Genomic DNA, 25638 nt, shown 5'->3' with positions numbered 1-25638 from the left:
CTGTACTGGGAGAACTGGGCTCCTGGGATACCCTGTACTGGGGGGGACTGGGCCCCTGGAATCTCCTTTACTGGAGGGGATTGGGCCCCTGGGTCTCCCCTGCTCTGGGGAATACTGGGCCCCGGCTTTCCTCCGTACAGGAGGGGACTGGGCCCCAGGTCTCCCCTATACTGGGGGAACTGGGCACGGGTCTCCTCTGGGCGCCCCCCCCTCCAACACGTGCCTGGGGGCGGGGCCTGAGTGCCCAAGCCCCGCCCCCTGCGCCACCTCCCGGCGTGCCCCGCTCTGCCCGCAGGATGTTTACAGTGAGGCCGGAGGGGGTGGGCCTTGGTGGCTGATGGGCAGCGGAGTCGGCCAATGAGTGAGGAGGTGGCGTGGATGTTGTCAGTTCGTGGGGCTGGTGAGGTTGCCAATGGGGTGGGGAGGAGAGCCCGGGGGGGCGGGATTTTGGGTTGAGTGGCGGCCAGGCGGCTCAATGGGTGGTGTTGCTTTGTCATGGCGGACTGGCGGGCGGGCCAGCCAATGGGGGAGCAAAGAGACAGGGGCGTGACTGAGTGACAGGGCTCTTCACCAACGGGGCTGAGTCTTTGCATCACGTGCCAGACGGAGGGGGGCGGGGCAAGCACGCTGCTCGCTCTTTGAGTGACAGCGTTGCCAGCAAATGGGAGAAGACGGTTGAACCACCTCTGGGAGCTTCAGACCAATGGGACTGGTGGAGGGGCGGGCCCTGGCGTTGAACGACAGGTCTCTCGCCTAATAGGGAATAAACAGCTGGGAGACACCCTGATGGACATTCCCTGCGGCCAATAGATGCGAGAACCCGTGCTTGAAGGGCAGCCTCATTTGGCCAATGGAAAGTGGGAGGAGGGGCGCTGGCTTGATGAACAAAGCCTCCAGCCAATAAGCAGCGAGGCTGCCCAGTGGGCGAGCCAGCGCCAGCCACCAATAGGAAGCGGGGCAGCGGGGTGGGCGGGGACCATGCTTTGAATGGCACCCCCACACCCCAATAAGCACACGACACGGGAGGCGGGCTCCGGCCGTGGAGTTGTCGTCCGCTCCGCCAACGGCGAGTGCGAACGGTCGCGACCACCCGAGAGTGACAGCGGTGCTGGCCAATAGAAACGCGCGCAGCGGCGAGTGGCGGGAGGCTCCGCCAATGGCGCGGCGCGAGGGGGGCGGGGGGGCGGGAGCGCGGCCCGCGAGCGGCCGGCGGCGGAGGGCGGGGGGCGCGAGCCAAGCAGGAAGTGGCTGAGGAGAAGCGGCCGCCGCGGAGGGGCCTGGGCGGGAACCAGCCGCCCCCCGCCCGCAGCAGCAGGTACCGCCGCCGCGGGACCCCCGCGCCTCCCGAGGCCGAGGGAGGGGCTTCGGGGCCTGGAGGGGGGATCCGGGCCTAGAGGGGGGGGGGCCCAGGCCTCGGGGCGGGGGGGCGGTTGGAGGGGGCCGTGAGATACGGGGGGAGGTGATGGCGCTGCCCCGCTCCCCTTTCGGGACCGCGGTGAGTCAGAGCCGCCCCCTCCCCGCTCGGGATGTGGGGCGGCGGTCATGGCCCCTCCCCTTGGTGCCGCGGGGTGGGGTCACGGTCATCCCCTTCCCCCTGCGGGGTTTGGGGGGGGTCACGGTCATCCCCTCCCCTCCCGCGCTGTGGGGGGAGGCACCGCTTATCCCCACCCTCTCCAGGAGATTGGGGGGGGGGGGGGGGGGGGCAGCCTAACGGTCATCCTGTACTATTCCCCTTTGGAACTGGGGGGAGCGTAACAGCCCTTCCCGTTGGGATTTTGGGGTGGGGGAGCGGTCGTGTTCCCCTGCCTCTGCGGGGAGGGCTGAGCGCATCCCTTCCCCCAGGCCTGAGGGGTTTGGGGTTTTTTTTTTTTTTTTGGGGGGGGGAGGGGGGCGCTGGTCGTGATCCTCGTCCCCTCTGTCTCTGGGGAGCCTGGTCATGTCCCCCTCCCTCCCCAGCAGTGGAGGGGCTGGCAGTGCCCACCTGCATCTCTTGGGGAGACCTGGGCTGGTTGCCCCCGCCCTGACATCACCGCGAATAGCGGGGGGGGGGGGGGGGGGCGGGCGCTCTGGTCATGCCCAGCCGTAGTCAGGGGCAGGCTGAGACCTCCCACAGCCGGGGGAGGCTTTGGGGGGGCGCAGGGGCTGTTCGTGTGCCCCCACAGCTCCGGGGGGGGGGTCGCTTCCGGCTCCCTCTCTCCAGCGCTGGGATTTGGGAGTGTTGTCATTCCCTTCCAGCGCTCCTGGGGCTGAGCTCCTTCCTCTTCCCTGCCCGGCGGGGGGGCGAGGCAACCTCCCCCCTCCAGCCCGGGGCTCAGAGAGGGGCTGCCTGTGGTCCCCCCAATCCTTCAGCTGTAACATCTCTTGCAAATAAGGTGATGTCTTGTTTTGTGGCCCCAGTTCCTGGGGGGATTTTCTTGCTCCTCCAGTTTTTGAGGAGTGGCTGTGTGAACAAGAAGCCGGTCGGGTTTTGGGCTGTCTAAATCCTCTCCAGGTACCGGTGTCCCGAGGATGGTGTTTGAGAACGGGGCGTGTGGGTCTCTTATCGCACCCCAAGGTCCTGGGAAGAACAGTGCTGCGGCTGCTGAATGGTTTAGGGTTTGGGGAGGAGGGAATCTCGCTATTGCGCCGGGTTTGGCAGGGGAAGAGAATATGGGAGGTGTGGAGAGGATCCTGTCGGGGCCTCGGTGTTGCAGCCTGTGTGTTTTCAGGTCCTGTAGCAGCCGTCTGCCTTTTGGGGGGCGGTTGGGAGGAATTGGGGAGCTCGGTGTGGTTCCAGATGCAGGAGAAGGCTCGTGGGGAGGTGGGCACCGTCCTGAATCGAGGTCTAGGTCCACCCTGACTTCCTGCAGGGAAGCAGCTGGGAATAGCAAAGCCTAACGGCAGGTTCTTGCTGTCGCTTCTTGAGGTGCCCGGCGAGATTCGGGGAACTCTGGCCTGTGGGCAGCGAGGTGGCCCTGGGCTGGGGGTGCTTTCCCTGGGGAGGAGGAGGAGGCCAAGCGGCAGGGAGCAGACCTTCTGCAGGGAAGTCGAGTGTTTCAGCGGGGGTATTTCTTGTGGGTCTCGGCCACTTCCTTAAGAGCCTCCTGGTTTTGCTTTGTGAGAGGGAGAGTGGGTTGGTAGTACAAATGTGTTGTTTTCTTTCAAACCCAGTTTCTTTTCTCTCTTCTCCTCCCATTTCTTGGTCTCAGCCCCTGTAAAGTCCCTTAATTTGTTGCTGCTGGTGTCTGCGTGCGATCGGGTAACGGGCAGCTCTTGGAGGCTGTGATTAGCTTCCCACAATTAGTTTAATTCAAAGAGACTCCCCTAGAAGGGGAGCAGGGGAAGTTTGATAGCCTCCCTACTTAGGTTTTAAGCAGCACGTTAGGAGCTGAGCCTTGTTTGTGGAAACAGCTGCCTCAAAGGATGTATTTTTAGTGTGTCTGAGGAGGAAAAAAACTGCGTCACCCCACATGTGGCCATGCTGGCATTAGCAGAGGCGGGAGGACTGGCAGAGGTGCTTCCCAAAGACTTCTCTTCCCCTGATTTTTCTTGGTCAGGAGCAGCAGGAGCTCTGCCAGCACTTTTCCTCCTGGTGTTGATCCTGGTGCGAGGGAGCCCCCATTCCCCGTAGCGACCACGGTTGTTGGAGAGGCGGTGCCGGTGTGGAGGTACCTCAGGATCTCCTGCGATGACCAGCAGGACCAGCAGCACCCAAAGCTCTCATCATCTTGCAGGAATCACGTTTGTGTCTAGTTTTTTGGGTTTATTCCACCCCGATTAGGTTCTCCAGGGTTTAATCCCTCCTTCTGCTAATGCGTGATTGCCCCCTGCAAGGTATTTTCTAGAGCTTTAATTTATTTGTACCATCAAGTACCTAAGCACGCATCTGGGTATTATAACAATAATAATAGACTAATAGCGAGCGAGCGCGGTTATGGCGCGGGGCTGTCGTAGCGTGCAACAGGAGCGAGGGAACTCAGTGTTCCCTTCCTTTTGGCATCCTACATGGCAGATTTTCTATTTATACCGCTAGAATAAACGGGGTGTCCTGGCTGAGTTTAGAAACTTTACGTTGTAAAAGCCAGTGCGATGAAATAGCCCAAAACCCGCCGGGATGGAGATAACCGGGAACTGTTCACCGCGACGTGGAAACGATCCCAGGTGAGGGGAGTGTCGTTAGGCTGAACGCTTGGCAGGATCCTGGGCGTTCTTCTGTGAAATGTCTGCCCGGAACCACCAAGCCCTTGTCCGCGTTACACCGGTGTGGCTCCTGGTCATACTGGTAAATCCGGGAACAAAAACCTCCCCGCGTTGACATTGAGGCTGCTTTGTGCGGATCATGGCTGCAAAAACGCCTGCCAGTGTTTAAAAACTTAATTTTTCAGGCCGGCCAAATTGTCAGGATTTCTGGATCTCGTCCACCCCTTGTTTGTTTTGATATCTCCAGAAGTTAGCAGATGGTAGAGACTTAATTCTGTTAAACGTATGGGAATTTAATCCCCAACCAGCCTCCGGTCAGGATGTGTCGTCTCTGCGTGGCAGCTGTGCTCTGCGCCGGGGACCGGGACGGGGCTGCCGGGCTCCTCTTGCGGATTTGCACCTGATCGCGGGCATGGGGGGACGGGGAAGAACTGAGTTTCCTTCTCTGTTCCTTGATGAAGCATCTTTTTTGCTTGAATTCAGTGAAATCTGTGAGCTAGCTATTCATATCCCGGCAGGGGGAATCTGTGTGTTTGCTGCGTGTTGGTGAGAGACCGTCTCCTCTCCCCCTCCCTTCGCAGCTGATTTTGGATTCGCCTCTTGCTTTTAAAGACTCGCTTGCTGTCGCAGAACCTACTGAAAGATAAAAAATGATGTTTCAGTGGTGATAATCTGGTGGGTTTGGGTCTGACACCAGCCCTTTATTTTTATTTCACTGTAAATGTTATTCTCTTCTGTTTTTCTTTCCCCCGACGTGTTGGAGGGGGATCTGGGGTGGTTTCATTCTTGCCGTGCGTGATCCAAACAGCGGGGAGGGATCCCCAAGAAGCCGCCTTAGATGGATGGAGCCAGCGTGCAGAACAAAGGGAGCACATTTTTTAATCACTTTAATTACAGCAATCATAAATCTGTCTTTAAAAAAAGAAGATGGTTCAAACTCTTTGGGACCAGCAGCTTCAGCCTGAACGCATCAAGAAGGTTGTTTCCTTCCCGGTGCATGAGCCGGGCCCGTCTCGCTCGGCCCAGCGGCGCTGAGGAGCTCCAACCTCTGCCCAGGGTGTTCGGAGTCGGTGCCCGAAACGATGGGGCAGCCCGGCCTGACGGATGCCGCTCCCTTGTCCGGGAGGGTTGGCATGCTGTGGAAAATAACACGGGTTGTTTTTTTTTTTTTCCTGGGGATGTCTGTACATGACTAAAACCAAGAGCCACCTACGCCCATCCTCCAGCAGATAATTCAGCCTCCGTACTTCAAGCTGCCTCGAAATCGGAGGCAGTGGGCAGACTGCAGCTGGGGATGCTGCCAGGGGGAGTTCTTTGATGGGGAGAAAATGTATTTTCTGATTAGATTTTAAAGCGGAGACGATTGGGGGGTGTGAAATAGGAGGCAGTGTTTAAAAAGGAGGGGAGAATGCCGCTGCTGGGCATGGATCTTTGTCCCCCGGCAGAGCGGGGCTGGGTGGTGTCGGGTGCTCTGGGAACACAGGCGCCTTGTTTGTGGCGGCAGGGCTGGAGCTGGCGAGCCCTTTGCCCAGATACGTTATATCCTCGATTTATAGAAATAGATATGTACTGCCTGGCCAAATTAAGTCGTGGTAATGCGAAAAAAAACCTCCCTTTTTTTTTTTTTTTTTTGCAGTTTCTGGCCTTGTTTGTTGGTCTGGAGTAGGCTTTTCCTGCTCTTTGCTCCCCCTCCCACGGTTTTTACCCCACGCCGAGCGAGTTCTGCCAGCAAAACCTCTAGGTGTGCCTGGGCTGGGTCCGGGCGCAAGGACGGCCTCGGCTCCAGGTTTGGAGGCTGGGATTTGCCACGGCGTTTGCATCATCACGGCTACTTGAGGGGTGATTTCTCCTGGTCGATACGGTCGGGAGCATCCGAGCGCGGCGTGTTTGCGTTGCCGCGCTGGCGGACGGGGCCGGGGCGCTTCGCCGCGCAGATTTACCCGCCCGGTGCAACTCCCGTGCGAGCGCCGGGCCTTGCGCCGGCCCCAGCGCTCTGCCCGCTCGCTCTCCCGGAGGAAATGGAGCCAGGAAGGGGTTTTCAGGCGGCGCTCCTCCTCCGCGAGCTGAACCGCCGCGGTGCTGGCTGGCTTGTGCAGGCACGCAGCTCGCCAGCCGCTTCAGCCGCAGCGTCTGCGCTCCCCTTGGGTTTGGGGTTTTTCTGCGAAGGGGAACGGCTGCTGCAGTGAGCTGCAGTAATAATCTGGACGTGCTTATTCCAGAGCAAGGGTGAGAAGGGCCTTGCCTGTTCCCCTCGGGAAGGGATCCCGCTCTTGCCACGCGGCAGAACCGCGGGCGATGGGGTTGCTGCGGCCCTTCACAAAACCACTGCCGGCGCCTCGCATTTCTCCTCCGCTCCCGCTTGACCTGCGGAAGCCTCCAGCCCGCTGGGCTCCGGGGCAAGGTCCGGCCATTGGGCACAGGGGGAGGAAGGGCCAGCGGGCCCTGGCGAGGCTGCTGCGGCGGGGAGAGGCCGGGACCCCAGAGCCGGCTCAGGTCTGGACGTGGGACCCGTTTAGATGTTAATGCGGAGGGATGGCTGAGCCGAGCACAATGGAGCACAAAACATGCGCATAATGGCTGAAGTTTTAATCCCCTGCTGCTGCCTGGAGCAGGGAAAACAATGCCTAGGGTTTCAAATGGCCCATCCAGCGTCCTGGCAGAGGATTATTTTCTACCTGGTACCCCAAGAGAGCCTTTTCATGTGCCAGAAGCAAAGAAAAAAGGGAAGGGGGAAGGAAGGAGAGCCAACCAGCCAGCCCTTTCCATGTCAGCAGCGGGGCATAGGCTCTGCTTGGGGCAAAGCAGCATGCCTCCCGGGAGGCAGTAGATTTCATAGGGAAAAATTAATAATTAAGCTCCTGGAGCGCCTTAAAGTGACCGTTCTCCCCCCGCCTGCCAGTGAGCCGATAGCTGGGCTTGGCAGGAGCCGCCCAGCATCCCGCCTGCCACCTCCTCCTCCTGCCTCATCCGGGCCGTGCTGCAGAAGCCGCTGGATGCGGGGTGAACCGGACCTGTCGGGGTTTCTGGCCGTGCCGGTCGTCCACCGGCTGTCGCGGCCGAGCTCTTGGCTGGAGAGAGGGGACCTGCCACAGCGAGCCCCCCTGGACCGTTGGGGCTCGGAAGGGCCTGATCAGCGGGACGGGGAGAGGTGCCCTGCCCAGAGCCCAGCGGAGATGGGGGGACAGGCTGTGAGGAGAAGGGTGTCTCAGCGCAGACCCAGGGCGAGGGAGTGTTTTATTCCAGCAGAAGCGGAATTTGTGCAGCTGGAGGTGTGGGAGAGGAGGGATTGGGAGCGAATAGCCAGCGGGTTGGCTCAGCGTCGGCTCTCCAAGCTGAGCCCGTGCTCGTGTTTGGAGGCTGCAACACCCTCCTGGCTCCTTCCCTCAGCACCGGGACTGCCGGGCCGTTCTACCCCACCTTGCTAACAGCAGCTGGGAATGTATACCCGGTGTGCTGGGATCAACTGAAATCAAATCCGTGCTGAATCACGCCGTCGTTTTGTCCCCTTGGCCTCCACATGGGACATGCTGGGACGTGAGGCCACGGGCTGCTCCGTGCAGACCAGCCCGGGGGATGGGTTATCGGATCCTCGCGCGCAGGAGCCGTTTCGGCACCAGTGTTTGCCGTTATTGTGGGTGTCTAAGCACGTTCGTGTTCAATAAATGCCAAAAAACCAAAAGCCTGAAGCGCTGGAGCAAACTCTGCAGGGATCGTGTCATCGTTGTCTCTTCCCTTAAATCCTGCAGCCACGGCTGCTTTTGGGTGCTGCCAAAGCCACTCTGGGCCTCCCAAAACCCTCCCTGACTCCCGAAGCCTGCACGGGGGCTGCATCTGCCAGGGGCACGTCCGTTGCTCAAGCACGTGGCGCCTGTGCCTTGAGAGCGCGAAACCCTGCCCTCCTGCCACGGCCGGGAGGTGTTTGCTGCTTCACGTGGGGGGAGACGAAACTCCAGGGAGGGGGCGGCCGTCACACACCGAGCACGAGGGTGTTTCTGGGTGCAGACTTTGTTCCCGGAGGTGCCGAGCGCCTGGATTTTGTACCGGGAGCATTTTGCACCCTGCCGAGGCCTTCGTTGCTCAAGCTCCTGCCAGCCGCTCCTCCGGCATCGTTTCCCCTTCTGAGCGTGTGCTAAAAATGTTGCTTTAGGGGTGATCCTTTCCTCGTTTGGTCTGAACCAGGAGCTGCGCGCTGGTTTTTGGAAAGCCTGAAGTAACTGTCTCTCCCCTGCGCTCTCGGTAAATCACGCAGAGCTGGGCATTTGGGAGAAAATGATACTGTTGGCGAGCAATAACCCTGGAAAACAGCTGAACAAAGGGTTGGCTGTGGCAGGTGGAGGCCCCGCTGGGCAGGAGAGCGGCCCAGATTGTGCGAGAAATGAGACTGAAGTTTGCTGCTGAGCAAGGGACGGGCCTCGCGCCTCCACAGTCCGGCAGGATCTGCCGCTGCCTCGGTGCTGCTGGCGGGGGGTCCCGGGACCCCCGTTCCTGCTCTGCTGCTTGTGCTTGTGGGTGGCTGCGGGTAGCGCGGGGGCTCTGGCCTGGGGACAGCCGGGCTCCAGACCTCCCCAGGTGCTCTTCTCCCTGTGCCTGGTGCTTGTCAGGGGGTTCTCCTTAGCTCCGAGTGGATGCTGAGCTGCAGGCCTGGAAAAAGGGAACTCGGGCTCCCAGAGCCGGGATCCTCAGGGCTTGTGTGTGTTTCCCTCTGAGCAGGAGCGTGGGGGATCTGGCGTGGAGGTGACGGCTTATGAAACTGCCCAGGTGCTGCACGGCTTTGTCGTGAGCTTGGCTCCTCAGGGCCTGCTTCTAACCCCGCTGCTGAAGCTTCAGCAGCCCCGCTGAGGTGAAGAAAGGGGGGACCGGTGACCTCGGGCCTCTGGATGCTTCTGGGGTTTGACTCGGACCTTTTCCCCCTTTGCGAGATCTTGAAAAATCCTAAAACCAGAGTCCCTGCACCTTTTCCTTGCTCCGTCCTTCAGAGGGGCTGGAGGGATGCTCTGCACTGCACCATCAGATGATATTTTCTCACTCTAAGGTCTCTCCCATGTGGTTCTTGATGCTCTCAAAGCCCCACAGCGTCCTTGGGGTGCCCCAATCTTACAAATGGGGTGAAGCACAGGGATTCTCGCTCCCTTTCCCCCTGCAGGGCAGATCCAAGCCTGGCCAAGCTCGGGACCACAGAGGCTGCTGCTCTGGCAGGCGCAGACCCCGCTGCGCCCCAGGGCTCCCTGCAAGGTGCCTGGGCATAGGGAAGAGCCTCCAGGAATATCGAGGATTTTGCTTTGGGTTTCAGGCGGAGGGGAGGATGCAAACGCTGCCGGGGAGGCTGAGGAGCCTGGTTTGATGTCAGCAGAGCCCGGGCAACTGTAGTCGCTGCTGGTTCTTGCAGCCCCCGTCTCTCCCCAGCCTGCCTGTGCCGATGGCAGCAGCGGGGAGGCTGAGCCCTGGAGTTGCTGGATCCCAGCGCTGGCAGAGGGAAGGGGAAGGGGAAGGGGAAGGGGAAGGGGAAGGGGAAGGGGAAGGGGAAGGGGAAGGGGAAGGCTGCCCCAGCCATCAGCCGCTGCGCTGGGGGGCACGGCGGCGGGGAGGGACCCCTCCAGCTCGCATGGCCACCGCCTGCAGAGCCGCCAGTGGTTGCCGTTCGCCCACCGCCGTACCTGGAGCCGTCCTCCCGAAGTGCCGGGGGCTCGGAGGAGTTTGGTGCTGGGTTATTTTATTTATTTCTCTCTTTTTTTTCCCTCTGAACCTCCCCTCCCACTGCAGCCGTCACCGCTGAGCCCTGACCTCATGATGTCATGCTGGGAGTAGGACGTGTTGCTGGTTCTTGTTTAACCAGCCTCCCTTTCTATCATTTTCCCCCTCTCCTACACATGAAACCTGAGACCACTCTCTGTCCCTTCCCCCGCTTTTTTTCTCTTTTCCTCCCTCTCGGCTCTGTCCAGAAGCTCCTTCCCATCAGGTCAGTACTGGGCTTGGGTCCCTGGCACAGCGGCAGCCTCCGGAAACGCAGTGGGGACGGCGTTTGCAAACTGTGCCACTAAAGGCTTGCTAGATAAGCAAATTCTTAGGAGATCAGGAGGCAGAGAGAGAAATCTCGTGTGCTGGCAAGGGCTTGGTGCTGCGATTTGGAAATAGGCTGTGTGGGTTTGGACTACGATTATGGAGCAAGTGGATGCGAGTGGGAGCCGGGGCGTGTCACCGGGGCGATGGCGAGGGGACTCTGTGGATCGCTGGAGGTGTAAATGCTGCCTGGGAAGGGGCGGAAAAGCATTTGGTGTCACGGAGGAGCGTGGGACAAGCGCGAGGGCTGGGCGCGAGCAGGGGCTGCCGGGTGCAGGAACCCCGTGAGGCCGGGGACGTCGCGGTGCCGGTTCCTGCAGGGGCTGTTCCCCAGATTGCTTTGCTGCCCTTGATGCTTCTCCTCTTTTTCTGCTTTATTCATCCCAAAAAGCAGGAGGGAATATTTCCTCCCTGAGAAGGAGAAGAAAAGGAGGCGTGGGAGATTTGATTCCATGTCTGTGGATCTGCAGATTTCAGTTGTGGATCCACGGACGTGGAATTAAATAAAGACTTTTAATGTGCGAGAGCCGTTCTTAACGTTAACCTTTGTTTCTCTTCTGACCTGTTGTCTCTTCCGAAGCTTGGCTGAATCCCTTCTGCCTTTGATATTAGCAAAACTAATTATAGTTCTGGAAAGTAGTGAGGGGCGGCTAACGAACGTTGAAGCTGGAGAATCTGTCTGGCACCGTGCTAGATACCAGAAGGTGGTTCCCAGAGCAGCTGGCCCGGCGGGGCCTACGCGGCAGCGCAGCCCGCAGAGAGGGGCAGGATGTAGCTCCGACAGGTACGGGGGGGTTCGGCGCGGCGGGGTCCCTCTGCTGTGCTGGGAGACGGTCCTGGGCTGCTCCAGCTCCATTGGGTGGCCTTCGCATCGCCCCCAGCCTCAGCTTCCTCACGCGTAACAGGGAACAGGGGCTAAACCCCAACTTCGTCAAGAGCGTGAGCTCGTTAGGACGTTACCCGTACGCCAGATCTCGCTTAGGAGGGAAATGCTGTTTGGAGACGGAGAGCATAACAAAGTCCTCCCGCAGGTTCGGCGTACGGCTTTCTGCTGGGTTGACAGAGCGCAGCCTCTGTTTTCTGAGCGACCCATCCTTCTGGGTGATTCCTTAATAGCTCGCTGTCAGACTAATAATATCTCTGAAAATCCTTTCATCTCTGAATTCTTGTTTGCTTTTTGGCCTTCCCTCAATTTGGACGGTAAAATGACACTGTTCTGTGTCACTTGAAAAATACCGAGCTGGTTTCGTCTTCTTTCTGGGGGAAGGAGCTCTGGCTGGCTGCTTTCAGGGAATTTTCCTCTTTGGAGATACCCTTTTGGGAGCAGGGCACCGCCTGCGTTGCAGCAAGAAACTGAAATTAAACCGTCTAAACAAAACCCACTCATCTTAAAGTGGTTTTCTACTACAAAGCCACGGCTGCTTGTACCAACTTGTGCAAAACTTCTCAAAACAACACTTCTGGTCCCAAAACAAAGGGAAGTTGCACATTTATCTCGCGCAATCTCTCGACCACGAAATCCGGGCATCTGGGCTCTGCAGCACTCGGGGCTCTGCTCCCGGCTGCGCTTTCTTTGACGAGTCGCAGGGCTGCGGGGAAGGCGAGGCGAGGCACGGCCGCTGCGCCGGGGCTTTCTCCGTGCTGCGGCAGATGCGGCCGATCCCGTCCCTCCCCGGCACCAGCTGCGAGCGGCATCACCCATTAGCGTGGCCGTTTCGTGGGAGCCTGGCGGCGGGAGGAGCTGCCCCTGGAGAGAAGGGAAGGGGGGAGATGAGCGCTGGCCACTGCATAAATAACTGAGAGCGGGGCTGCTGCAGGCTTTGCTTTCCTCCTCTCCACCAGTTGCCAGTAACAGGGGGCTGGGGAGGATTTGCAGAGCGAAAGGAGGCTCTGAAATGGAGAAAAGCTGCGCCAGGTGCTACAAGTTTGTTGCTTGGGGAATTTGCCCCTGTCCTCCCCCCCCCCCCGCCAGCCCCTCTGAAGCTTGTCTGCGAGGTCTCCGCCGGGGAGTGAGATTGTATAACACCCAGCGCTCGTTTGGCTCATTAAAAACAGTTGTTCTCACCGGTGACGTCTCCTCTGCACAAAGGCTGGGGCTTTTTAACAGGGGATCAGTTCTAAAATAGCTCCCAGAGCCCCGGGAGGACAAGAGAGGCAGCGATCCGCTCGGCTCCCTGCCGGCCAGGTGAACCTGTCCTTATTATTTTGTGTTTTGCAGATACCCACGGCGGAGATTTGTTTTTCTCCAGGGCTCCCTTGGCGCTGGCGGCCCGAGGGAGGCCACCGGCTCGAGGCCTGGGAGCAGCGGCACGGGGACAGGCTTTGTCAAAGGTTTCCTCTGTGCCTCGGAAGCTAATCCCGCCCGTCACGTGGTGCCGGGAGCGCAGCCGTTCCCGCTGGCCTCGGCCGTGGTGGCAGCAGGCAGGGCCGCAGGCAGGGCCGCAGGCCCCCCACGCGCCTGGACACGGGAGGGTGACGCGGGGCGGTGGGTTAAACCCGGCTTAACTTTGTTCCAAAGTCAGGTTTCGGAGGGTAATTTTTCGTGTTTTGGTGCAAACTTGCTGGCGGGCAGCAAGTCCCTGCGAGGGTCAGGAAGGGAAACAGGAAAAGCAGCTTTTAAAAATAGCAAACCCTTGAAATAGCCCCAGCGTTCGGCCTCTTTTGTCTGGGCTGCTCCGGAGCGGCCCCCGCTCGCCCCGCTGGCCGGTGAGCCAGGCTCGGCAGCCGGGGGCCCAGTGCTTCTGCAGACGGTTCCCGCTGGTCCCGTGCCAAAATCGTGCGGCGGGAAGCCCTTCGGGTGCTCTTGGCGTCGAGGGTGAGTGTGCAGTCCTGTGTGCCCCTGGCCAGCCCGGGGCCGAGCGGCGCTGCGGAGCCCCGTGGCCGCAGCTTCGGGCGCAAAGTGTTTTCGGGGCCGGAGGTTGGCGAGGGTGGGACCCTTCGAATATGCTTTAACACGACCCGGTGCGGGACCGGCGTAGGAACGTGGCGTGGAGATGGAGAATTGATTTGGCGTACGGAGGGGGACGTGGGGTGGCCATGGGCGAGCAGTCGTGCGAGCTGGTGGCGCGAGCGGAGCTGGTGCGTTTTGGGGGGTTTTGAGCAGGAGGAGTCTGGGGAAGGAGAAGCGGCGTCTGCCCGTGTGCTGTGGCCAACTTTGGTGCTGGCGTCCTGAAACAGTGAGCTGGGCAAACCCCTCCTCGTGAACAAACAAGCCTTTCTTTTAAGGGAAGCTTGGCTGCAGGAAAGGAGATTTTTAGCAACATTTTATCTTTTCGTGGTAGACTAACTAAGCAAATGAGCCATAAAAATAACAGTTGTGTTTCAGCAGCTACTCATTGTCTTATTGTTTTAGCTGTGAGCCTCATTAACTTCGGGGGGGGGGGCCTGTGGTGGTTCCCCTCAACAGGACCGATCCAGGGCCTGTGTCTCGGTGGTGCCGCGATGGTGCTGGGGCCGGTGGGAGCCCTGGACCAGCTTTTCGGCGTTGCTGACACGCGCTCGGCGTTGGTTTGCTCGTGGCAGTCGCGCTCCGGTGGGGGCTGGTGGGCTGGGGGGGGGCGCCGGGGCTCTGGCACGGTTGGGTTTGCTGGAGGGAGGTTTGGGTCGCTCCTGACTTGGTGCTGCAGGTCTGTGGACCCAGACTCGGAGAGTGGAATCTCCTCATCCTCACTGTTGTTCTTCCAGAGCTTGTGGATTTTTATTGTCTTTGCTGTGCCGTGCAGGGCAGCAACCCAAGACCTGCCTCTTGCCCAGCCTCCTGCTCTTCTGAAAGGCAGAAACCTGAACCTCGCAGCAGAGCTGCAGAGCCAAACTGCTTCCTCTTCCTGCCAGGGACCGGCTAAAACACGTCCCCGCCGCGTCTCAACCAGACACCGCGACATCCCTGCGCTCGTTCGGGGAGCGTGCTGGGCGGCTTGTGCCCCGGGCAGGATGGGACCGCGGTGACGCCGCTGACCCCGGAGCAAAGCTGCGCTGCCGGCGCTGTGTCCTCCCGGTGCGTCCAGAGTGCGCTGGGCCCTGGGCCCAGTTTTGTGAACAGCAGAATAACGCCAAGCTACCTCCTCCTGCCTGAAACTGAAAGCCTGGTGATTATTGGTGTGATTTGCTTTTGTGTGTGTATATTCATTATGCAAATCAGGGGCCGGGGCTGCTCTAGGCCCCTCTCTCCAGCCTTGTGCTTTGCTGGAGGAAGGGCTGGTTTTGGCACAGTTGACGATTTCAGTTCAAAACCCTGTGTAACCTTGGGGTGACTTGCAGAGAGGTGACGTCCGGCGTTCCTGGCCTTAGGAGCTGCCTGCCGAAAGGCTGCGGCTGGCTCGGCAGCGTGGTCGGGGTGGGAAGGGGATCTTTGGGGTAGAAAAGGGATCTTTGGGGTGGAAAAGGGATGCTAGGAACAACGTGGTTTCAGACTCGGCAGCCTGCTCCGACTTTCTTCTCAGGCCAGGGACCCAGGTTCCCCAGCTCGGCCTCCTCGCTGATCCCGTGGCGTGTCCCGGTGGCGCGTGGCTCCGTCGCCGTGTGCCGTCTCCCGGCCGCGAGGCGTGGCCCTGGTCTGGACGCTGCGCAGAGGCGCACGGCCCCGCCTTGCATTTTCCGTCGGGGTGACCATCTCCAGGGAGGGTTTTTCGGGGTGATCCTGTGCCCGATGTGTTTTTGGTGGTGGGCAGGATCACAGAGCGGGGACTCTCAGATGTGGTGTCTGCCGGCCTGTAATTTAGAACCGGGGCTGGGATGTTCAGGGCAGGCTGGCAAACAAGTTTGGCAACCTTCTGGTCGCAGCTCTTCAAATCCAGAGAGGATTTGGGGATCTTTTCCACAGATGGATTTGGATCCCTGACTCCCTCTCTCCCCTGTGCTGCGGTTTCCCAAGCTGTGAAGCCAGGGGACCGGTGGCCACCACGCTGATGGACGATCGGTCCGGCTCCGAGCCGCGTGGCCACGGCCGGGTCCTGCCAGTGCTTCCGCGTGTGGGGGCTTGTGCGCGGTGGGACGCCGTTGTCCCCGTCAGAGTGTTCCCATGCAAAACTGGTGCTTGTTGTAAACTCTGCTTTTTCTGCGAGGCAAGATGGTTAACGCCGCTTGACCAGTGAGGTTAAAAATACCCTTCCCTTCCCCCCTCGTTGGCTTTGTTTTGCCTAAGAAAAATAGTTGTTTTGCCTAAGAAAATAGTTGTGTTTTGAGCTACTGAAATAACTCCCCGTGTCAGCCTGGTAGAGTTGGAGGTGGAGCTGGGCTCTTCCCATCTCTGCTGTCTCCTTTATGATAGGAGTTACTGACTTGGAACTGTGACTCTCCTCTTCCATCAGAAGGGGCTGAATTGGGGGATTTTAGGAGTTCTAAGATTAGGATCTTAGTATTTCTAAGAACAACAAAAAAACCCCTCTGGGGTGGAGACCTTCCTGTTAGCACCAAGCAAGGAGAAACACTGGTGTAATCAGTTCTGTGCAGGGTCTCCTGCGAGGAGGAGCCTCCCTTTCGTGGGAAGCCTCAGCTGAAGAGCATCCGCAAGCGATGAATGGTTGGTAAATGACTGAATTCCTGCCCTAAAGCTGTGAGCTCTTAAAAAAGAGACAGAGGATCCGGAATCAGTTCTGCTGAAAGGAGGGCATGGTTGGCCAAGACAGAGGTAGGGTGTTTAGAGGTGAGAAAGGCCAGAAACTTTTTAGTGAGGGGCTGGGAAGGAAGTAATCGAAGGAAACACTTAATAAAGGTCAGCGGGGTGTATTAAAAACCCATTGGTGAGCCCAGAGAAATCAGGCGCTGGGGGTTCCTTCTTTCCTCCCCCCATCGGGGAGCCTGATGAAGGGGAATTACGGGTCTTGAGCACAAAAACAAGCAATGAGCTCGGCCTGGTCCTTGTGCTGGCCCACGAGGCTGCCCCGTTTCCCTTCCTCGGTGGTGAGAGGAGCCGGTGGTGACGCAGGCCAGCGCCTGGGAGAGGGGAGCGACCTCCTTGTGCCCGGAGCCGGGCCACCGCGCGCCGTCCGGCCTCTGCCAGCGTCCCCGGGTCTGCCCCCCCAGGCACCCTGGCGCGGGTTCGCTGTCCTGCCAGCGCTGGCTCGGGCGTCCTGGCCAGGAGAGAAGCTCTTCTCGGCAGCGCTGCGGTTTTAGCCGGGTCTGGTTTTGCTCGGGGAGGTACGAGGGGGATTTCTGCCTTGCAGGAGGTGCTGGGGGTTTAGGAAGGTCGGCTCCTCTGCGCCGCGGGGAGCAGCGATGTGGAGCCTGAGGAGGGATCCACCGTCACCCCTTCGGGCTCCGCTCCCCTGGCCGAGCCCACCCCGCTGGGAGGACAGCGCTGGCCCCGTCGCCCCCCGTCCTGCGCTGGGGGGGATTTCCCTCACGCCGCCTCTTTTCTTCTTGGGAATCTTTTCCAGCGTCGCAACCTGCTTCTCTCCACTTTACTGTCAATATTTGTATCCTGCTAAACAGTGATTAGAAAAGTCGTTTGCAAAACAAATGTCCTTGTGTCACACCGTTCTCAGCAGAGATCCTGGGCTGAGGCACCAGCTGGCAGCGCTGGAGGAGCGTAGCGTTCGGTATCTCCCCCCGCCCAGTATTTTAAAGCCTGGTGCTTTTCCTTCTGGTCCCCTCACCGACAGCTTCCCTCTGCTGAGGTCACGGCTGAAGTGCTGCCTCGCCTGGAGGAGCATGTGGTGAAATGCTTTTAGAAAGCGGGGTGAACTTGTTAAAATCTCTCAGAAAGGAGTCTGCTTCCCTAAAGCCAGTGCTGGAGGAGAAGTTTAGCGGCACAGACTGGGGGTCTGCTGGGCAGAGCAAGGTTTGGGGGGCACATGCAGGCAGCCGTGGCAGCCGGCGGCAAAGACTCATTTTAATTTTTGGGATGTAGATGATCAGCCCTCCTGCAGGAACGGGCTCTTCCCCCAGAGGCAGGTGCACTTTGACTTCCTCCCAGAGCGGAATGGGACATGTGGTTAAACACCCCACACGTTTATGGGGAGATAAAGAAGCACAATCCCACTTGAGCTCTTTGAGACCTTATTCCTGTGTATTTGGGCCTCGTGAAGATGATCCTCCTGTTGCTAACGGGGTCCCCTCTGCTGCCTGGCAGGTGGGGCCAGTGCTGCAGCATCCTCGGCGTCCCCGGGGGCGGCTGCTCTGCTCTCGGGAGCATCCCTGGCTAGAAGCAGCTCTGCTGTTTGCCTCGGCGCTTTTCCATTTCGGGGTGCGGGTGCCTTCGTCCGAGGTCGCCCTTTTCTTGTCTCCCAGTGGCTCATTCTGATGTCAAATCTTTTGTGCTTTCGCAAGCAAGAAACACTGCTCTTGCCACGCAGAGCTGCCCTTCCCGTGCTGTATTCCCCTTCGGCCTCAGTGGAGATTTCAGTGCCATCCAGCACTTGCCCTGTTAACTTCCTCCCCCGCGATGCTGCGGTGGGATCTGTGGGTCGGCAGACGGGGCCGCCGGGGCACAGCAGAAGCGATGCCGGTAGGAAGTCGCCCACTTGCATTTTAAACGTCGGCGTCGTTCTGGAGCAGCAGATTCCCCGGTGCCCCACAGACCCCACGCTGCACCCGGCGGAGATCCCCTTGGGGTGACCTACGGTGAGAGTTAAAAATAAAGCTAGACTAAGTCTCCTTGCTAAGCTCTCTGTCAGGAAAACCACCAGAGTCTTTGCAACGCTGCTAAGCCTGAGAATGGCTGAATTGAGCATCTAAGGGGGTTTGCCAGGTACAAAAAAAAGACCCAGCCATGTGCGAGAGCAGTCCCAGGACTATTTCTGAACCCTGTTTGGCCTCCACACTGCTTTGTCACCAGGTACTCGCGTTGGAGAGGGTGAAGGCTGGTCCGGAGGCTTCTAACTGCACAAGGCAGTAGGTCTTTTGCTTCGGGCGCAAGCAGAGTGGAGCTGTGATCGCTGCTGCTCCCTCCCAGGAAACAGCCCGGGCGGGAGCTGCTGCTTCCCTGCGGCTGCCGTGGAGGTGACGGGCACCAGCTCCGCTCGTTTCCTCCATCCGCCGCCAGTTTGGGACAGGAAGCGCTGCGGGATGGAGCTCTTTGCCATGGGAGCGTGTCTGCCCTTCCGCACCGCGGGGGCTCCGAGGCAGAGATCACCGTGGAGGCTCAGAGTTGCTCTTCCAAGGGTGCAGCCCTTCCCCTGCGCAGCGCCGGCGCGCGAGCAACGCGTTCCTGGCCCGCGCAGGCTGCGCTCTCCCCGGGACGCTGCCCGCTGCCGGGCTGCAGCCGTCGGCAAAAGCCTTTTGGCGACCAGCGGGAAGCTGCAGCGGCACGTCGAGGCGAGAGGAAGGGCCTGGACGCTCTGAACTGGCTGTTCCGGGTTGTGCAGGGGCGAGGATGAACGAGGCTCGTACAGGGACGTGTCTGAGAAGAGACGCTGCTCCTGCAAGGGGAAAGCTCGTCTGTGTTCATCCCTAATTAGATAGGAGAGATGGAAACCAGCTCCCTTAGTGCTGCTGCCTGCCTGGCCCGTGCCAAGAGCCCACCGACCCACCCATCCATCCATCCATCCTACCCCTCACAAAGAAGTGGACAGGACTGAGGAGGTTATTAAATCTTTATTAAAGAAATAGATATCACAGCAGCACGTTGGCAGCGTGGAGGGGCCTGGCAGGGGGGACTCTGAACCGCTCCCCTCCGCAGTGGCCGTAGGACAAGGGGACGGGGGCTGTGACCCGGAGATGTGGCAGCTGGAGGTGCCAGTAATGTGCCACCGGCCGGGAGGATGCTCTGACTAATCTGTTGAGACAAACGCCGCGGGTTTTCTGCCTGTCGGTGGTTTGGCAGGTTTCAGAGCCGTGACTTGTCTCTGGCATAAATCATGGCAAGGTCGAGGGCTTCCAGCACGGGGTTGCGGGGGCTGTCGGTCCCTGGGTGTTGGCGTCGGTGGGTTTTAACTGAACCGGGAGGGAATCCCTCCCTTGTGCAAAAAGCAGATTTACCCCCGACATGTCTCGTCCTCGTCCGGTCTGCTGCGGCACGGGCCTGCCGGTGGGTCCTGCCGGGGCTGCTGGAGCAGCCTGTGCCGCTCGCTGCCGGCAGCCGAACGGGCAGCGGGTGCCCCCGGAGCGGCTGGAGCGGGCTGTGAGCTGCGGCCGGTCCCCCGGCGCGGGAGCTGAGCCCTCCGAGGAGCAGCGCCGCGGCAGCGAGTGCTCCAGCGGCCTTGGCTTAATCTGCGGCAGCCGAGGGGCAGCGACGAGAGCTGGGGAAGAGGCCAGGGCTCGCTCTCCGCGGGGCCGCAGGGAGTTTGTGTTTACCCCTTACAGCCGCTGAGATAAAGGTTTATCTTTTTTTTTTTTTTTTTTTTGCTTTTGCTGATTGCTGTTGGGAGGAACCGTCCACCCTCTGTGCTAAGAGCAGAAGGCCCGAGGGCCGTGTACCCCGATACCATCCCCGAGACCCCCCCATCCCCTCCCGGCAGATCTGCTCCCCTGGCCGGACACGTGTCCAGCTGCTCTCCAACACGTGGGGTGTCCCCCGTCCTCCTGCCTCCTTCGCCTGGTTATCCTTATAAATCAGAGTCTTTCCTGCTGTCTAAGCCGCATCCCCTGGCTGCAGCTTAATCCTGGGATTTCTTACCCAGCCTGCAGCGACGGGAGGAACATTATTCCCTTTGTCTCTGCTGCAGCCATGTTTTGAAACCTGTTGCCATGTCTCCCCTCAGCCTCCCCTATTTCTTCATCCTGCGCTCCGCAGCCCACGTGTTCAAGGTCTCTTATCTGAGTCTTCTTGTTACCGCCCGGACGCCTTCCTCGTGAGCCGTGTCCTCGTGGGGCCGGCCTTGGGACGGCCTCGCTGCTGTGGGGGAGGAAGGACAGTTCCTGCCCTGTATCGGGTGCCCCTGACGGCGCGTTCCCCTGGCGAGGCGCTCGCTCTGCCCGCAGCTCTCTGGTCCCGACTCGCGTTCGCCCGGAGATTCGCTGCAACCCGCCGACCCTCTGCTGCGAAGCTCTTGCCCTTCCTCGGCGTGTACGTCCGTGGGGAATCGCTCCGGCCTCGGAGCCACGCTCCTCGCCAGGCTCAACCCCGCGGTCTCAGACGTCTCTCCCGGGGCGCTGGGATCCTCCTGCGCTTTCTGCGCTTCTCATCCAAAAATGAGACGCAAACAGACGAAGCGAAAACGGCCGAGGAGCGTTGCGCTTTGCCCGAGGGGCTGGAGGCCGGGGTTCAAAGGGAAGGCGCGCGGGGATTTTGTGCTTAGCCTGGGGCTGAGGAGAAGCAAGTTCCCGTCCGTGTCGCTGCTGGCATCGCTCGCGTACCCGGGGCACGGTGCTAACGCTCCTCTCCTTGCTCTGTTGCAGACTCTGCCATATTCCCCACCATGGGTGACATGAAAACTCCAGATTTCGATGACCTTCTGGCAGCTTTCGATATTCCTGACATCGACACAAACGAGGCCATCCATTCCGGCCACGAGGAAGCTGACGCTCACATCAAGCCAGTCCCCGGGGAGCCGGGACCCCCAGACCACGTCCTCCCTCACGCGGACATCACCGCTGTCAGCGTGATCGTGAAGAACACCGTCTGCCCCGAGCAGCTCGATGCCCTGGACGGGCGCAGCAAGGATGGGCACGTCATCGGGCCCCGCTTGCTGCAGAATGGCTTTGGGGCCACCGAGATGCCCAGGTCCCCCACCTCCAGGTCCGTGGAAGCCGTGGCATCCTCCAACGGGGAGTGCTGGGTGAAGGAGAAAGGCCCCAAACCCCTGGATATCTTCTCCCACTTCAGCCCCGATCCCAACGAAGACAACGCTGCCAACCTGATCGACAGACCCCGGGAGTGTAAGCCGAAGGAGAAGTCCCTCGCCGTGCCCTCGCTCTCCCCGTCTCCCACCCCGTCGCTGGACTGCAAAGAGCCCATGGGAGAGAGCACCGAGAACCTGCCACCGGCTTTCCCACAGCCCTTCGAGACCAGCCAGGCTGGGGGTGCCAATGGGTCCCCTCCTACCATCCCCTGCATCAAGAAAGAGGAGTCCGACTCGGAGGAGGTGGGCCGCGAAGCCAGCCCGAAGGGTTTGGCTGCAGCCTTGGCTGACAGTCCCTTGGATCACCTGAAATCCGTCACCGTTCGCTACTCCACGGATGATTCTCCCATCGCGGCCTGGCCCGGTTCTGACCCCAACCTCGACAGCAGCACCAGCAACCTTCCTGAAGTGAAACGCTCGCCCGCCAGCCCCCGCGAGCCGTTCTTCAAGCCTTCCTCGCCGGTGGTACAGAGCCCCAGACTCCCCCCTTCTCCAAAGCAGCTGGACAACATCACCCTCAAAGAAGAGCAAGAAATTCTGGAGAAGTCGATGGGAAGTCCGCAGAGTATGTCCAGCGCCGAGGAAGAGGAGGAGGAAGAAGACAACAACAACGATTCCCCTTCTTCCAATTCCTCACGGCCCCTGAAAGTGCGGATTAAAACCATCAAAACATCTTGTGGCAGCATCACCCGGACGGTGACCAGGGTCTCGTCGGATTCGGAGCCGGGTTCCACCAAGGGGCCGGCGGAGCAGAGCTCGCAGGAGGCTGCTCTCGAGGCTGCCGGCTTCTCGGCGTCGGCAGAGAAAGAGGAAGGGATTGTGCTGGAGGTGCCCAAGGAGAAAATGGAGCTCTCCAGCCCCTTGAAAACCATCGAGGGGCCAAAGATCGTCAGCGTTCAGCTCGGCAATGGCACCAAGCTCAAGGGCACTGTCCTGCCCGTCTCCACCATCCAGAACGCCAGCAGCGCCATGCTGATCGCTGCCAGCGTGGCTCAGCAGAAATCCGTGGTGCTGCCGGCCAAGACGGGGAAAGCCGTGGCCAAGAACATCATCAACCTGGTGCCCCAGACCCTGCCCAAAGCCGACACCAGGACCAACATCAGCACCGTGACGCAGACCACCACCATCACCACCACGGCCAACCAGAAAGTCAACGGCACCACGGTCGTGATGGTGCAGCCGCAGAAGCCTTCCCCCACCATCGCGGGCACTGTCATTTCCAGGAGCCAGTCCAGCCTCGTGGAAGCCTTTAACAAGATCCTCAACAGTAAGAACCTCTTGCCAACGTACAAACCCAACCTGAATCCTCCGGCCGACGCCAGCCTCACCCTGCCGCCCTTCGGTTACCGCTGCCTGGAGTGCGGGGACTCCTTCGCCCTGGAGAAGAGCTTGGCTCGCCACTACGACCGGCGAAGCATGCGCATCGAGGTGACCTGCAACCACTGCACCAAGCGCCTCGTCTTCTTCAACAAGTGCAGCTTGCTCCTGCACGCCCGCGAGCACAAGGACAAGGGCCTGGTGATGCAGTGCTCCCACCTGGTGATGCGGCCCATCGCGCTGGATCAGATGATCGGGCAGCCGGACATCACCCCCCTGGTCTCGGTGACCTCCTTCCCCGCCGGCAAAGTGACCGGCGTGGCTCAGGATGCCCTGGCCACGGCCAACGGCGCTCAGGACCTCCCCATCCTGCCTCTGAGCAGCAGCTCGGAGCAGAGCAACTACAGCTGCTTCAGGTGCCTGGAGTGCAAAGAGCAATGCAAGGACAAGGCCGGGCTGGCTGCCCATTTCCAGCAGGCAGCGGCCACGGGGACCACCAGCAGCACGGTACGTGGCGATGGGGAACGGCGGAGCCGCGGCAAAGCGTCCGCGGGGGCGCGGGGAGGAAGCGGGGGGCTCCAAACGGCATCGGGGCAGCGCCCGCCCCGTTCCTCCCCCGTGGGGGACAGCAGACGCGGGAGCTGGGGCTTGGTCTGTGCCCGCGGGGCGCTGGGTGGAGGGAGGGGGGGCTGGAAGTCGTCCCCCGCTGATAACGCTGCCCTGGGGAGGGAAGAGCCCCGAGCGCCCTGCTGGCACCCGCTGCGGGTCGCGGCCGTCCCCGCGGAGCCATGTTAGAGCCGTGGGCGCTGCTTCCTTTTTCGCCAGCTTGAAGCACAAATGGAGCCTGGAGAAACCAGAGCGGGGGGTGTTGGTTTGGGGTGTTTTTTTTTTTCTTCCCCCACTTCGAGAGCCGACGTTGAGATCCCGGGCGCTTCCTGCTGCTGCCAACACATCCTGGTTGGTGAGGGCAGGCAGCATCCAGAAAACACCCGGGGTTAACGCTGCCGAGGGGTGACCTTTGAAAGGCGAGGAGGGAAAAGAGGTCCCCGGGAGACCCTGTCCTCCCTGTGGCACCTTCCCCTTTGTCCAGAGGCGCGCAGCCCCCTCCCCTGCCTCTGCGTAGAAGGAATTTGCTGTTTCCTGGTAACTCTGTTTACTCCGGACGCTGTTCAAATGCAGATATTGCGGCCCTGCTGCTCCAGGGGAGGGCTGCTCTCTGTCTGAAGGTCACCAGGAGCGCCAGGATTCCCGTGTTTGTGGGGATTGTGCGGAAGAGCTTTATCGGGGGAGGATTTCTGCCTCCCACCCCCTCTCCTAGCCGAGGTGTCGATGGAGGGTTGGGGATGGAAGACGGAACGTCCGCACCGGGGCTGCGGCAGGAGCAGGGAGAGGTGGGGGACAGGAGAGCTGGGGGAAATCGTCCTTATGTCCCCGCAGGGACCCGCACCCTGCGCGTGCAGCACTGTGGTATTTCCAGTCAGAGCCCATCTGCGGGGAGCGCTTCAGCTGGGAAATTCAACGTGAAGTTGCTGGCAGGGCTAAACCTGTTACAGCCTTCACCTAGCTGGGGTGGCCTTGTCCCTGTACCCCGCAGACAGATTCCTCCCTAAACCAACACCACCTACAGATGGGATTTTTTTTCTTTTTAAAAAAAACAACCCATGACCCAGCAGCTTTGCTCGGCACAGCGAGGGATGGGGATAGCTGAAGCCATAAGCCTCCGTAATCCTCTTCCTCACCTGCCACCTTTCACCCCCTCTCCCTTCCCGACGTGCCCTGCCCCTGCTCCATCTCCCAGCCTGTCTTTAGCTGCCGTTCCCTCTCCGATTTCTCGTGCCCCTCTTGTTGCCCTGCGGCCAGAATCACCCTTGGGTCTGTCTTGGCAGCGCTTTGGGCACCGCAGCGAGGGGAGCTGAGGGCAGCTTGTCGCTGGGGGCTGCTCCTTTCCTTCCTCGCCCGCCTCCGCTCTGGTTATCGCATCTTTTGGGGCAGCTCCTGTTGGAAGCCCCATCCTTGAGTCCTTGTCACTTCTCCCCTCGACATCCCCACGGCCGCATCCTGGCGTGGAGTTGGAAGTAGTTTCGAAACGGTTTTGGCAGCTGGTTTGAATACGCCCCCGCTCCCTCTGGCACAGCTCCCTCGCTGAGCGGCTGGTCCCGGCTCACCCTTGGCACACGCTGCATCTGGGATCCATCTGCGGCGACGAGCCTGGAAAAGGCATCGTCTGCTCGCGGAACGCCCTCAGCAATCACCCGGCAAGCTGGCGCAAGCAGATTATCTCCTAAAACGTGCCCTGCAGAGTCCTGGCACTTCTCTCCCCCCGGCAGCACGTGGCTGCGTCGGGCCGTGCAGGCTGTTGGCCCGTCCAGCTGCGGAAAAGGCTTACAAGCCCTTTTGTAGCCGTGGGTGCGTGCCAGGCTGAACCCCTCGCTGCTCTTCTCCCCCCAGGTTTGTTCGACGTGTCCCATGATCATGTCCAACCGCTGCAGCTTTAATGCTCATCAGCGGATGCACAAAAACCGGCCTCCCCACGTCTGCCCCGAGTGCGGAGGGAATTTCCTGCTGGCCAACTTCGAGAGCCACCTGAAGGAGGCCTGCCTGCACTTCTCCCGCAGAGTGGGGTACAGGTAGGGCACCGCGGCCTCACCGGGGGGCAGAGGGACCTTGGGGGGCCGCCCAGGGCCCCGGGGGAGAGTCCCGAGTCTCCAGTTTGCCGATGGGGCAGGAATCCACCTTCCCTCTCCCCGCCGGGGCGGAGGGTGGCCGTCTCCCTTCAGCCCCTCTCTGCCTCTCGCCCCTTTAACCCCGGGGGAATCTCCTCCCCCCGGCACCCCCTGGCCCCTCTCCCGCAGCGCCAGACCCGCAGCCTCTCCCTGCTCCTTCTGAGGAGCTGCCCGGGCCGTGGCTCCAGCAGCGCGGGGCAGGGCTGCTCGCTCCCAACTGGAGCTGTTCCCAGAGCCCGGAGCTGGTTCGGATCCCGGTGTCTGTCGGGACAGAGGCTCCCCCCGAGCGCCGCGCTCGGACGGGGAGCGGTTTCTCTTGGCTGGTGTGCGCCAGCCTCTGCGCCCGGCTGAGCTCCCCTCGCCCCCCGCGCCCCAGGTGTCCCAGCTGCGCCGTGGTCTTTGGCGGCGTCAACTCCATCAAGTCCCACATCCAGACGTCCCACTGCGAGGTGTTCCACAAGTGCCCCATCTGCCCCATGGCCTTCAAGTCGGCCCCCAGCGCCCATGCGCACGTCTACACGCAGCACCCCGGCTTCAGCAACCAGCAGTCCAAGTAAGTGTTCCAACAAGTGACAGGCCAAGAGGGAACGGCCTCCAGCTGCGCCAGGGCAGGGTCAGACTGGCTCTTCGGAAGGATTTCTTTG

General features: G+C 60.5%; 1 protein-coding gene across 4 annotated transcripts in view; it reads left to right on the top strand.

Moving 5' to 3' along the window:
• Nucleotides 1-1190: 1190 nt before the first annotated feature.
• ZNF687 (zinc finger protein 687) overlaps nucleotides 1191-25638 on the top strand; it is a 28773-nt gene continuing 4325 nt past the window's right edge. The window contains exons 1-4 of one of the 4 annotated variants that reach the window (XM_074809264.1): nucleotides 1191-1315; nucleotides 20512-22778; nucleotides 24720-24898; nucleotides 25371-25547. In XM_074809264.1, coding sequence (XP_074665365.1) covers nucleotides 20532-22778; nucleotides 24720-24898; nucleotides 25371-25547 — 2603 coding nt within the window. In that variant the 5' untranslated portion in view covers nucleotides 1191-1315; nucleotides 20512-20531. Of the gene's footprint in view, nucleotides 1316-11001; nucleotides 11021-18796; nucleotides 20180-20511; nucleotides 22779-24719; nucleotides 24899-25370; nucleotides 25548-25638 lie in introns of those variants that run through there. The other 3 variants (XM_074809266.1, XM_074809265.1, XM_074809267.1) reach the window with 3 other exon arrangements.

Source organism: Strix aluco, chromosome 30 (genome assembly GCF_031877795.1).
Source record: "Strix aluco isolate bStrAlu1 chromosome 30, bStrAlu1.hap1, whole genome shotgun sequence".
Taxonomy (NCBI): domain Eukaryota; kingdom Metazoa; phylum Chordata; class Aves; order Strigiformes; family Strigidae; genus Strix; species Strix aluco.
Note: the sequence above shows the minus strand (reverse complement) of the source record. Positions and strands in the feature narration are given on the sequence as shown.